Source organism: Rana temporaria, chromosome 4 (assembly GCF_905171775.1).
Source record: "Rana temporaria chromosome 4, aRanTem1.1, whole genome shotgun sequence".
In the NCBI taxonomy this organism is placed as follows: Eukaryota; Metazoa; Chordata; class Amphibia; order Anura; family Ranidae; genus Rana; species Rana temporaria.
Window position 1 is genome coordinate 79,911,855 of NC_053492.1, and position 14,583 is coordinate 79,926,437.

Genomic DNA, 14,583 nt, shown 5'->3' on the forward strand with positions numbered 1-14,583 from the left:
AGGGTTTCCTGGACGTGGTCCGGAACTGAGATCAGGTAACTCGTAAAAAATATAAAACATTTCTACGCTGTACATACTGTATGCAAAGAAAATTGGTTTATGCTCCCTGTTCTCCTATGTCCTCTTCAGGTACAGCCCAGAGAAATATCCAGTATTCCCATTGACAATGTGGCACTTCCCTTGCATAATGCAATGCTTGGCACCTCAGGAGTCGGGACCATAATGCAATGCTTGGCACCTCAGGAGTCAGGACCATGCTGCAATGCTTGGTACCTTAGTAGTCAGGACCATAATGCAATGATTGGCACCTCGGTGGCCAAATGTCAGGACCATAATACAATGCTTGGCAAGTTGACAGGCCTGTAATGCTATGCTTGGCACTTCAGTGGCCAGTTGTCAGGACCATAATTCAATGCTTGACACATCAGTGGCCATTTGTCAGGCCCATAATGCAATGATGGGCATCTCAATGGCCAGTTATCAGGCCTGTAATGCAATGCTTGACACCTTAGGGGCCAGTTTTCAGGGCCATAATGCAATCTTTAGCACCTCAGTGGCCATTTGTCAGGACTGTAATGTAATGTTTGCCACATCAGTGACCAGTTGTCAGGACCATAATGCAATGCTTTACACTTCAGTGGCCAAATGTCAGGCCCGTAATAAAATGCTTCACACCTCAGTGGTCAATTATCAGGCCTGTAATGAGATGTTTGGCACCTCAGTGGCCAGTTATCAGGCCCGTAATGCAATGCTTTGCACCTCAGTGGCCATTTGTCATGCCCATAATGCAATGCTTAGCACTTCAGTGGCCAGTTATCAGGCACGTAATGCAATGCTTCGCACCTCAGTGGCCAATTACCAGGCCTGTAATGAGATGCTTCGCACCTCAGTGGCCAGTTATCAGGCCCGTAATGCAATGCTTTGCACCTCAGTGGCCATTTGTCAGGCCCATAATGCAATGCTTTGCACCTCAGTGGCCAGTTGTCAGACCCATAGTGCAATGCTTGACACCTCAGTGGCCAAATGTAAGGCCCGTAATACAATGCTTGGCCCCTCAGTGGCCAATCATTAGACCCATAATGCAACGCTTGGCACCTCAGTGGCCAATTATCAGGCCCGTAATGCAACGCTTGGCACCTCAGTGGCCGATTATCGGGTCTGAGTGCTGTCACAGAGGTTTGTAAGGCGTATGCTGAGACCTGTAAAGATATTTTACTTTCAGTAAAATGTTAAGGAATTTGGAGGACCATTGATCATGGATTGGGGCAGCATGGGAACATAGGGTAGGTACTAACCACAGTCCTATTATAGTGCCTGCAAAACAGCAAACCTGTTTGCCCAATTTGAGCAAAGTGCAGGTTCACTTCAAATGTGTATTTTCCTTAAATAGCACCAGTGGACAAAATGGATTGAAGAAATGTTCTTGATTTAAAAATCAGATGTCTCAGAGGCCACGGCTATAAATCCGATTATACTATGTACCCAGCAATGTGCCAACAGTGTAACTTTCAGTAAACTCTGGCATACATTAAGCCCAAAGAGAAACAAAATACATTCTCTGATTGAGAATCAGCATTGCCCCTAAAAAGAAGATGTAATTATGCCCTTCATTTTTGCAAATTTGTCTCATGCGCATAATTAGTTAATTCCAAGTCCAGGCTGTGTTGACAAACAGCTGAGAAGACGAAACACGTAGATGGCAATTGCTTTGTTGGCTTCATGCCTTGCTGGAAAATTTCAGCTGCTATGACTGCACATCAGAGGAGCAGCACGTCTCGTTCTATTATCTAACAACATGTTCAAAGTCATATCTCCACTTCCTATGAATATTTTTTCTCAGTGTATAAGTTTGGATGAATTGATTTGGAGAAGTATAGTTGGTCTTTAGCGTTTCAAGTTATTGTAAACTCTTACATATACCCAGTGAAGTGACTGGCCTCAGGTGATACAGCAATGAAACAAATCCTCCTACACACATTTCACCTGTTTATCTGCAGTCTTCTCTTCTCTACATCTGTTCAAAGTGATACATTTATAAAGCTTGACCGAAAGTTCAGAAAACAGGGGGTGGGTGGAGAGCTAAAATTACACTTTGCAGAGCTCATTGAGGAGAGCTGATTGGAGGGAAGGGACACCACACCCCCTTCTCACAGCACACAGGCACAGAGCTGAGTGAGGCTGTCAATCAGTTGGTGGTCCCTCCCCTGTCACCTTTTTTCTTTTGGTGTCATAAAAACTTGTCAGAAGTGATTCATGCTAATGAATTAATATAGGGGCCTTAGATTGTAAGCTCCTTGAGGGCAGGGACTAATGGCAATGTACAATATATATGTGTATATATATATATATATATATATATATGTGTGTGTGTAGCGCTACCACCGGAGGAGCCGCTGATTAGATTTGGGATCGGCGTGTTTAAGTTACTTCTTCACTGTGTCTAGGGGTGATGGTGGTGCTGAGAGCAATAACAGAATGTCCAGGATCGTTGGTTGACGTTTTCAAATGCTTTATTTTCCCGGTCAAACACGACCAACATGTAAACTTGAGGTAGACAGGATAGGTTGGTGAAGGAAGAGCAACTTCACAGTATCAGGCTATGGATAGTAAAGGCAATCCTGCCCTTTAACAATGATAGTTGTATGCATCACCGCACCGCCGGAGTGAGTGAAGTGCCCCTGGAGAGACCTCTCTCACAGGCCTGGCAGCCAGAGCGCCACTTAAAGCTTCTGGGAGAAACAAGTCTCTGCCACCGACTTGGCTCTAATCAAATTAGGATGTTAGGTGAGACCTCTGCCACAGGCCTAGTGCTGAAATTGTGAACGTTAGAGCGAATCCTCCCAGTATGTCCTTTTGGGGTCACCGACTGACAGGTTGAATGTGACCTGTCAATGTCCGGACACCCAGATCCCCGATGGTTCGTTCGAGCCTTGTTGGATCACCTGCCTCCGGGTTCTCCTCAGACCAATTCCCCACCGAACAGCACCCAGCTTGGGATCTTCTCAATAGAAATGGGCACCCAGTAAGTCACTGGGGCCCCGCTGTAGTATTAGTTGCTTCGGGCTATGAGAGCCCAGAGCCAGGAACTCAGCGTAGCACGCGACCCCGACCAGGTAGGCCATAGTGGTGGGGCCCGGTACGTGCGCACACCCTAAAGGTGGGTGCCGCACCTGGAACCAGGAACCCGCAAAGAACCCCGAACAACGGCCTCCACCACAAAAATACCCCTCCCCAGCATGCCCCGCGAGGGAAAACTCCAATTGGCTGCTGGGAAGAAGCGGCTCCGCCTGGACCCCTCCGGCGCCACCTGCCGCCCAGAGATGAGACTGCATCTCTGGGGCACAGACTGACCCATAGGACAATCCAGATTTGGCGACAGCTAAATTTGTCATATCAAAGAATGAGAGTAACATAACTCTCTCATTCTCCCACTAAATTTAAACATAGCAACTGTACGAAAGTACACAGGCGCTACACATATATATATATATATATATATATATATATATATATATATATATATATATATATATACTGGGCCGGATTCAGATACCTGAGCGTATCTGTCCGGCCGGCGTTACGTATCTCCGCTCTAACTTTGGGCGCAAGTTCTGTATTCAGAAAGAACTTGCGCCCTTAGTTACGGCGGCGTATCGTATGTGTTGCGGCGTAAGGCGGCGTAATTCAAATGGGGATGTAGGGGGCGTGTTTTATATAAATTTGGCTTGACCCCACGTATTTGACCTTTTTGTTTGAACGGCGCATGCGCCGTTTCGTGAAAACATCCCAGTGCGCATGCTCAAAAATCTGCTGCAAAACGTCATTGCTTTCGACGTGAACGTAAATTACGTCCAGCCGTATTCGCGAACAACTTACGCAAACGACGTAAAAATTTCAAAACTCGGCGCGGGAACGACGGCCATACTTAACATAGGATACGTCGCACATACCCCTCATATAGCAGGTGTAACTTTACGCCGGAAAAAGCCGAATGCAAACGAAGTAAAAAAAAAAAAAAAAAGGGCCGGGCGGTCGTTTGTTTCTGAATCGACGTAAATAGAATTTGCATATTCCTCTTGTAAACAAACGGAAGCGCCACCTAGCGGCCAGCGTGAAATTGCAGCCTAAGATACGACGGTGTAAGACACTTACACCTGTCGGATCTTAGGGATTGTTTATTGTTTATTGCTTGTATAGCGTAGAATCACCCGAAGGTATCGAAACGCTTCCAGACATTAACAATTCACAGCAAGACCGAGTGTTACAAGCATAAATTAACATAGTAACAATATAAAATATGTACCACAATTAAAATCAACTAATAAAACAACAATATCACACCATAAAACCAAAACAGTACAAAAACCATAGAAATGACATAAGACCAAAGGAAAGACAACACACAATTCCCCACACAAACAGATCTAACAGTGCTTCCCTCTAGAATGACCCTAACCTCACTCTTCCTATCAATCTGCCTCTGCCCACAGATAGGTTTTTAGATCCCTCCTGAATGTGGGTAAGTCAGGACTCTGTCTAAGATATCTAGGGATATCTAGGGATATCTATGCGGAACTGATTCTGATATTATTGCTGTACATTTTTTTGAAGCTATACGCTGTAAATACCTATAATAAGTAATTTAACAAGTTGAGCCCTACAGATACATTTTATTAAGTGGAAAGACCATACACAGCCTAGTGGGGCTGGCTGAAGAAAAATTTGTATGGGGCTTAGCCTTTTAATGGTCATAAAACTAGCAGACCCAAATTTGTGAAAATGCCACTTTCAATATGTTTTTTTTTTGTTTTTTTTTAGAAGTGCATGATTCCTGTGGCTCCAGTTGGCTTCAAAAGAGGGTGGGCTTGGGGCACAGAGCACTGCGTTCCGAGCCCACCCACTTGTGTGACATTAGCAAATTATTAATCGCTAATTTCTTCCCGTTTCTCCTCCCGGCAATCAGGAGTTTGAAGACCCACTTGCACGGGAGGAGGAGATGGAGGGGGGAAGCTGCCACCAATGGATTCAAACACGCACGGGGGAGAGCCACTCTCCTCTGCCTGGCTCCGTTCATTCTCCGCCAGCAGCAGGGATTCCAATGTGCTGAGCACCATTCTGGGAGGCTTAGGGGTCTGGTGCATGATGGCGGGCTGGAGCGACGGGGGGTCCATGGTCAGGTCCTTCTAGCCCCCCCCCCCCAAACAATGGAGCACCAGCTGCCACTGAGTTTTGCCCTTCTCTAGCCACAGTGAATAGATCAGAAAGCATCCTGCAATAAGAGATGTACATACAGGGGGATCTCTTTTTCTGGTTTTCTTGTTATCATTACCAAATTCCTTGCAAATTGCTTAGCATCACAAAATGATACTTGGTTCTGAATTGTCTAAAATGGCAGTACTGGGTGGTGGGTAGAGAATGGAAACTAGGAATGGTGCTCGGAGGTGGGTAGGGGTGGAGAAAAGGGATGACTTGGAAAAGGGGGAGTTCCTGCACCTATTCTGTGAGAAAAAAAGCTTTGTGTACTTATTCCAGGAGGCTTCAGAACAATGAAGACATAGTTTTGGCCTGGGTGACAATGACAGCTAGGGAGCAGGGCGGACCAAAAAAAAAGCTGAAAAAAGGTATCAAAACAGAAATAAAAATGCCATTTTACATTGTGGAGAGTGGGAAAGCAATGATGATAAGTGCATCCAGCGGAAATCTTCCCGACCTGATTCTGTATTAAAAATAGACTAAAAACAACTTTGCAATGCATTTTTGCCTGGACCAATGTGATAAAGTCTTCCCTTGTCTGCCTAGGTCCAACTATAAATATAAATGTAGCACCAGGTAGCCAGAGGAATAAGGGGTTAATTTGTTTAGAGTTAGTTGGCAGAGTCTCAAAGGCTGAGTCTCTGTTGCCTCCCCTTGGCTTTTGGGACTGCTGGAGGGTTCTAGAACTTAAAAGGTGGAGGAACAAAAATGAGGCCTGAATATTTATGGAGTATATTCCAATCCCTGGGTGGGGACGGGCAAGAAGGCGGATAGACAGGTCATTAATATTCTGGAAGCTGGTGATGTTGTGAGCAGAGTCCAGGGTCCAGTTGCCTGGAGGGGACCCCTATGCTTGGGGGCTCTGCCCTTGGCCAGAAGGAAGGAACAAGAGAGAGAGAGAGAGAAGCAGATAAAGTCTCACACCCCTCCAGCTTCAGCTAGGCTTAGCTGTAGCCATCCTGGGAGCCATTGGGACCTGGATTCATGTGCTTTAAGATCCACCAAAGGGAGTGAGTGAGTAGCTTCAACCACTGCACCCCAGAGCCTTATAGAGGAGAAGCAGTCAGGTGCAAGACCGTTACCCTACACCTCTTGTTTGGGGAATCTAAAGAGCAGCTAGTAAGAAAGAAATATTGCGCTTATTTTAAATGTGAGAGAAGCAGCTATCAAAAAAGTGTTATACCACACAAACAGTATGCAAAAAAGAGAAAAGATCGCGCTAAAGTGAAAAAATATTGAGTTTGTGAAAACACATGAATGTTCATAATAATAAAAATCGTATTGATAAGTCCGCCATAAGGCAAATTCTGTGTAAACAGTCTCCCAAGTGTATATAGCAAATCCACACGAGAAAGTGCTTGAAAGGAAAGAACCTCCACCACAGTCAAATAAAGCCTCTTACCGAATGGAAATGATCTCCAAATTATAAGAGATCAAAAACAGCCTGGTAAGAGATATGGATAGATGGTGTCCAATATGAAGCCCAGATGATGGAAACCTTGTAACTCGTATCCTTAGAAGGACTCCCGATATGCCATCCGAGGGTATGTAGGAATAAAAGGGGCTCACATAGTGTAAAACCTTAATTTATTCATTAAAATAAGTGAAAATACACTTACAATTTGTTCAAGTTTGCAGAGCATGTTAAAGCCGGCCATCTTAGGAATAACACAGCCCGTATCCGGGTAGAGAAAAAAAAACTTGGGAGACTGTTTACACAAAATTTGCCTTATGGCGGACTTATCAATACGATTTTTATTTTTATGAACATTCATGTGTTTTCACAAACTCAATATTTTTTCACTTTAGCGCGATCTTTTCTCTTTTTTTTAAAGAGCAGCTAGGTGCCTTGTAATTTTCTACAGCAATTGAACACCTACATTCAATGATTGGAAATATTTCTTTACCAGTTGATCCATGTATCCTATGGAAGGACAGCCGTGTGATTTTTGGTAGCCAGAGACAGTTTCAAACCCTCGAGTTACATTCAAGTTACAGTTCTGGGCATCCCATACCTTCCCATCCTTGTCCAAAATAATCCCCTAATAAACCAAAAACAGAATGGATTGGATGGATTGGATGGATTGATTCTTGACTGCTAAGTGAATGCCAGAATTTTCCTATTGCCTGGCTGCGCATGTAAGGGGAAGCCATAAATTCAGAGGCCCTTATGAGGGTAATGCTACAGTAATATACTGTATAATAAAATGTTTAAAAATGTCACAAACTCTTCTATCTTCACTCAAAAGCCAGTCCAACAACACATACATATAAACTTGTATGCCAATGACTAGGGTTTTGATGATACCAGGAAATATGACTTTTAATGTTAAGTTGGTGCTTCCAGAGGAGGGCCTTCCCCCAGTATAAGCACAGTCTTACGCTTTAATGTTTGGCCCTTTGGAGCCACAAATTTCACCCTTGCCTCTTTACTTTACCACCAAAACGTGAGATATTATAATGGAAAACCTCTCTTCTTCATCATCCCACATCAGCTCTTCCAACCAAGGGACAGAGTTAGAGAATTGTCTCTGATTGGTGCAAGTCAGACAGGTGCACTTTAACGCTCCATGTGTCAAACAGCTTTTCAGTCACTGGAGAGACTAAAGAGAGGAGATAGGGTAGCTGAGTTTATGTCTTGGAGCAGGCTTTGTGTATGAACTCGAGCTGGTTCCTGGCCTGGAATACTTCAGGAGTCAAAGAGTAAGCTGGACGTCTGTCTCAGATTTCTAAGTTAGCTGCCATTCCAAGAACTTGTGCAGGTAAAATTAGCAAGCAAACATGATCAGTGTAAATAGGTTTAGCCACAGATCGCATTGTCCAAAGCCGTCTCTTCTGCACAGAATGCTGGTTATCCACACCAAAGTGGGGAGATTTTAGCCCACATTCACCACTTTATAGGCTCTCTGGGGATGGATGTTAATACTGAAGAAGATGTCTCCAAAGATCACCTAGAAAAGGGGAAACAAGACTGCCTTCCCGAGGATCACTTAGAAGACAAGAGATTGACCCTAGCTGGGATTCCTCTGGGCTTGGAGTACAACTGGTCTTGGGTAATGTTTTCTTCATTCAGCTATTGTAACTGTAGCAAATGCCTGCAATATACCGTACTTACTGTAGCTGCTTAAGGATTTTAAAATGATTTTCTGTTAGTTTTTTTTCATTGTATCGTATGTGCTGACAACATATAGAAATTTCAGTGTGTGTATCCAATATTGATACATGCAAGATGGACTGTAATAATCTATGTCTTATATTGTGTGATTACAGACCTGAAGGAGCTCTGAAAATGGGTTTGAGATATGTTATACAGACAATGGGCCAGATCCACAAAAGAATTAGGCCGGCGTATCTATTGATACGCCACGTAATTTCAAAGTTCCCGCGTCATATCTTTGTTTTGTATCCACAAAACAAGATACGACGGAATGAAGGATCGATCCGACAGTACGTCTTAGTACGCTGTCGGATCGTAGGTGCATTTTTCCGCCGGCCGCTAGGTGGCGTTTCCGTCAAATTCCGCATCAAGTATGCAAATTAGCTAGATATGGCGATCCACGAATGTACGCATTTTTTTACGTCGTTTGCGTTCGGCTTTTTCCGGTGTATAGTTACCCCTGCTATATGAGGCGTACTCAATGTTAAGTATGGCTGTCGTTCCCGCGTCGAATTTAGAATTTTTTACATTGTTTGTGTAAGTCGTTCGCGAATAGGGATTTGCGTAGAATGACGTCATCGTTGTAAACATTGGCTTGTTCTGGTTTATTTTCGAGCATGCGCACTGGTATACCCCCACGGACGGCGCATGCCGTTCAAAAAAAAACGTCAATTACGTCGGGTCATGACGTATTTACATAAAACACGCCCCCATCACATCCATTTGAATTGCGCGCCCTTACGCCGCCAAATTTACACTACGTCGCCGTGACTTATGGTGCGCATTCTTTGAGAATTAAAAAAAAAAAAAGTAAGTTACAGCGGCGTAGTGTATCAGAGATACATGCGCCGATGTACGTGGATCTGCCCCTATGTGTGTATATTGTGTGTCTGTGTGTATACTGTGTATGTATACTGTGTGTGTTATACTGTGTGGCCCCATAATCTATTGCCCGGGGGCCCCATAATCTCCTATTGCCCCGGAGCCCAATATTCTTCTGTTGCCCGGGGGCCCCATGAGTTGTCAGTCTGCCCCTGACTACTTACAATATAGATTAAAATTAATATTAAGTAGAAGAGCCACCCATGGGTCTTGAGCAGAAGTATGTGTTCCAACAAAAAACATTCTGTCCAACTTTTCAATGGATTGCAGTCCATCTTTGTCTAGACCTTCACAAAGGCGTACAGCAATCCATCGAGTCATTGGACAGAATAAACTCTTTTTGTTTGGACACACTTTCCTGCTTGAGGCCCATGAGTACCTCTACCACTTTCTATCTTTCTATTGATCAAACAATGCTACTTTGCTGCAGTGCCTGGGCAGATATTATTTAAACAATGTGCAGTGACTTTCGTTTTTGATAGATTTTATATATGTGTATATACAGTATATGTGTGTGGAGGGAGAGAGAGAGAGAGAGAGAGAGATGCAATTTTTTTTTTTTTTTTTTTAATTCGGACAACATTTTCATTTTACGGAGATTTGGATGCATTTGAATTTCCAAATCACAATAGTAACAGATTTCAGATAATCAAAAACAAACAAATTATTACGACAACTAATTAATTCGTATTCATCCGCTTCATGCAAATTACATGAGGCAATAGTTTGGGCCTTTAGTTAATGTTTAAGCATCCAAAATACGGTCATAACAAATGATCGGAGTTGATGCGGATCTACTCATTTTTATTCTAGTGAGTGTGAATGATAAAAAAATGCACTATATAATACATATAAATGGAAATATATTGCAATAAATAGTTACAGTAAGATATAAAAGTAAAACAAGATGATTACTACTACTTGTGTTTGGGATGGATGGAGGTGGATCCATCAGAATGGCCAAATCATAATATAACGAATAACTCCTGAAAATACGAATCAATTTGAATATACAAAACTATTTCCGAATATACAAAACCAATTCTGAAAATGAATCATTTTAACATAACAAATATGATGAAATTAAACTATTAACCTAACGAATTAATGTGAAACAAAATGTATTTTTCTGTTGTGCACATCTCTAATATACTGTGTGTTTTTTAATTGATTAAATTGAATTTAATTGATAAAATTGATTAAAATTGTGGATGTTTTAACAGTATGGTAAGTGTATAAGCAGTTGTTATGAACAAGATATTTATGAAGGAGATCAGACAAGCTGCATTGTACTGCATTGCTAAACACTACCTCAATGCAAGGACATATTCACCCAGTTCACATTAACATTCCCCGATTATGTGCACTGGTCGAAAAGGGGAAAAGAAAAGGCAATGTGTTATTTAAAAAAATAAAATAAATAACGCACTACAGTGCTCAATAAATGCACATGCCCTTTGTGAATGGGCCTTAAAACTATAGATTATAACAAGATAATATCTAGTAAGATATGTTTTATTGGTCCTATGCAGGTTTTTAATGCTATTCAGGGTTATGTTAGATCTCTTAGCCTTAAAAAAAAATAAAAAAAAATAACACGCTATACAATGCAGAAGCCGTAGACATCTTCAGCCATAGAGTGGTTGCATACAACATCATCCACTCCCCCGGTGATGGAAAGCACCAGAAATGTTATGCTAGAAGACTTTTGAGCATGTCAACATCCATGTACATGAGGCCTTACAGATATTTACCTCCACTTCCTGTACTGCTGACCGTATTTTACCAGTGAGGAAGTGAGGGTATATTTTCAACAGCAACACAGGCAGAAATAGTAGGGGTAGGGGAAGACTAGAACCCCCTATTGTCCCTATTGTATATTTTCCCTCACTTCCTGAATTTCTGCTCCATCATAGGTGTCAGTGGATGGAATAGTGCCCCATCATTGCTGTCAGCGGGAGTGTTAGTGCCCCATCATTGATGTAAAGCCGCGTACACACGATCAATCCATCCGATGAGAACGATCTAAAGGATCGTTTTCATCGGTTAACCGATGAAGCTGACTGATGGTCCATCACGCCTACACACCATCGGTTAAAAAAACGATCGTGTCAGAACGCGGTGACGTAAAACACAACGACGTGCTGTAAAAAACGTAGTTCAATGCTTCCAAGCATGCGTCGACTTGATTCTGAGCATGCGTGGATTTTTAAACGATGGTTGTGCCTACTACGATTGGTTTTGACCTATCGGTTAGGAATCTATCGGTTAAATTTAAAGCAAGTTTTCTTTTTTTTAACCGATGGTTAAATAACCTATGGGGCCCACACACGATCGGTTTTGACCGATGAAAACGGTCCTCTGTTTAACCTATCGTGTGTACGAGGCCTAAGTGGGAGGAATAGTACTCCATCTTTGGTGTCAGAGGAAGAATTTATGCTCCATCATTGGTGTCAGTGGATGGGATAGTGCCCCATCATTGCTGTCAGTGGGAGGGTTAGTGCCCCATTATTGGTGTAAGTGGGAGGAATAGTACCCCATCTTTGGTGTCAGAAGAAGAATTTATGTTACATCATTGATGTCAGTGAGAGGAAAAATACCCCATTGTTGATATCAGAGGGAGGAATAATGTCACAGGGGCCAGATAAAGGCAAGTAAAGGGCCAAATCCGGGCCACAGTTTGGCAACCACTGCTCTAGGAATTTTGCTTTTAAAAAAAATTATAATGTTTATGGGGTTTTAAGTAATTTCCTAGCAAAAAATGATGATGTTTACATGTAAACAAAATGTGTCAGAAAAGTTTACTACTGAAAATTAGGAAGGTGAAGCTCTGGAATCCCTCCTGATATATATATTTATTAAAATAAATTGTGTGCATCAGCTTGCTGTGTTTGGGGTGCCATTAATGGAATTAACAGGCTTTTTTTTTATGCAGCCATACTTCTGCACATATGTTCAAATAAAATAGTTAAAAATGTAACCTCGGCATCAACCAAAGTTTATTAAAGTACTAAACTTTAATGTAAATTGTAAATGTATTTATACTTTGAAATATTTTTTTATTTTTTTTTAACAAGAAATATTTTAATACCCGGAGTGAATATTTAAAAATAAAAACGTTTCTCCAATCACAAAAGCATGTGGCAAATACAACACTACCATTATCAAAATATATATTATTTTATGTATTCATATTACCTCATCAGTGTTAAGTGAGGGTAGACCCTGGTTTAAATAATATGATGAACACCTACCATAAGGAAAAGTGCTAGTGTCATTTCAATTAACAAGAATAGGAAATCAAAAAATCAGTATCCACAAAAATGTATATAGTACGCATGCATTATTAATCACACAATGAAAAGTAGGTGAGCGTCCAGGGCCACCCAGCCAACATGTTCCATCTCTTTTATTTTTTATTTAAAATAATGTGATGTTAGACCATTGGCATGCTATCAGTGGTGCAGTACTGTTGTATTGGTTTTATAGTTATCTGTGGTACAGGGGAAATCTGACATTTTATAATTGTGAGGACAAAAGTTACAGGGATTTCCCCTTGCTTTAGACAGATCTAGCCTTTCTAATTTGCTCCTGGAACAAGAAGTGAAGTTAAATCTCCCCAGTGGGGACACTGACATCAATAAAAAAAACAGATATTTTAGCTCCTCCTCACTTTGTGCAAACCAAGCAAAAAGTTTTGGCCAGAATATCACTTTAAACTTTTGAGTACTCAGCACCGTGTTGAAACAGCTCTGGAATAGTGAGTATCGGTCCAACTGGCATTTTTGAACAGCAATCAGCCTCAGTGACTACTGCAGGCTCCCCGGAACTTTTGCTGGAACTGTTGGCTGTCAGCGCTAAGCACAAGAGCTGAAGGGATACAGTGGAATCTTGGATTATGAGCATAATTCGTTCCAGGAGAATGCTTGTAATCCAAAGCACTCACATATCAAAGCGAGTTTCCCCATAGAAGTCAATGGAAACTAAGATAATTTGTTCCGCATTGACTTCTATAGCATGCAATAATGAATGTGGCCAAAGGTGGGGGGTGCCGGAGAGCCTCAGAAATACTTGGGGACAGCTCGGCTGATCTTGGAAACCCTTAGAAAGGTTCAGAAACACTCAGGAACATAGTATTTCCGAGCGATTCCGAGTATTTCCAAACGCCTCAAAACGGCTCTGAACCATTCCGAGTGTCACCGGTGCCCCCGCACCTCTGACCATCGGCGATGATGCACACCCCATTATCTTGAATTCTGCTTGTTTTGCGAGACAACATTTGCAAACCGAGTCAGAATAAAAAAAAAAAGTTGCTCGTTATTCATAACACTCGTTAATCGCGTTACTGGTAAACCAAGGTTCCACTATATTGATATTTCTACAGGTGGCACCTGCTATTAGACATAGATGATGTATCCTCTACAGAATGGCTTTCAAACAGAGGCTAGTACTTACCTGAAAACAGGAGCAACCCTTCTGTCTCACACTCCCGGATTTGTGTCATACACTGCCCTCATCCCGTGCCTCTATGATGTTGCCAGCAGCTGCAAATGTAACAGTACTAGCAGGTAGATATCCATTTACCTGGGGCTACCTGGAAACTGAGGAAAGCAGAGCATTGAAGCCATTGTAGGAGTGGATATAAATCTGCTCCAATGACAGATTGCTGTGAAACCCCTGGGGACCAATCACAGAACACCAGCTGAGAATCCTTGGGTAGGGTATGTGCTTGAGAGTGCTGGAGATCCTATTGAGTTTCTTAACATCCTTTTCTGTACTGATCACAAGAGCAATGACATGAAGATGGTGGAGGCCAGCATGGAAGAAACTGGCCTATTTAGGCCCCTTGCACATAGGCATCATAATTTACTGATGTTTACTTGTTGACAAAAAGTCTGTGAGTAAAAACCTGAGTAATGTTGAATATAGACGTGTAAAGGTGCATAAGCATATAGACGAGCAAAACTCTTCTTCATTGCCAGTGTTGTTGTATACTGATTTATACTTGCGTAAACATGCTTATAGACGAGTAAACATGTGTATGCGAGTAAATTACTGCACTCAAATGGCTCCGTACTCATCGCTGTATTACTGATCTTTAATCAACTGTGTGCATGGTTCCATAGACAACATTGCATGTCATTTCATATCAGAAAAAAATTGGTGTTTTTTTCCTCCCGTGTGCAAGAGTTTAATCCTGCGGAAGTCCCGCTTACAACCCCTGATGGATCACCTATTACAGGCAGTCCCTGAGTTACTAACAGGTTAGGGACTGTAGGTTTGTTCTTAAG

At 42.1% G+C, this 14,583-nt stretch overlaps 1 protein-coding gene across 2 annotated transcripts in view; it reads left to right on the forward strand.

Moving 5' to 3' along the window:
• The first annotated feature begins 8,016 nt into the window (after positions 1-8,016).
• The window catches only part of LPIN1 (lipin 1), a 275,839-nt gene continuing 269,272 nt past the window's right edge, over positions 8,017-14,583 (forward strand). Inside the window, exon 1 of one of the 2 annotated variants that reach the window (XM_040348571.1) lies at positions 8,017-8,306. In XM_040348571.1, coding sequence (XP_040204505.1) covers positions 8,166-8,306 — 141 coding nt within the window. In that variant the 5' untranslated portion in view covers positions 8,017-8,165. The remainder of the gene's footprint in view (positions 8,307-14,583) is intronic. The other variant, XM_040348572.1, reaches the window with a different exon arrangement.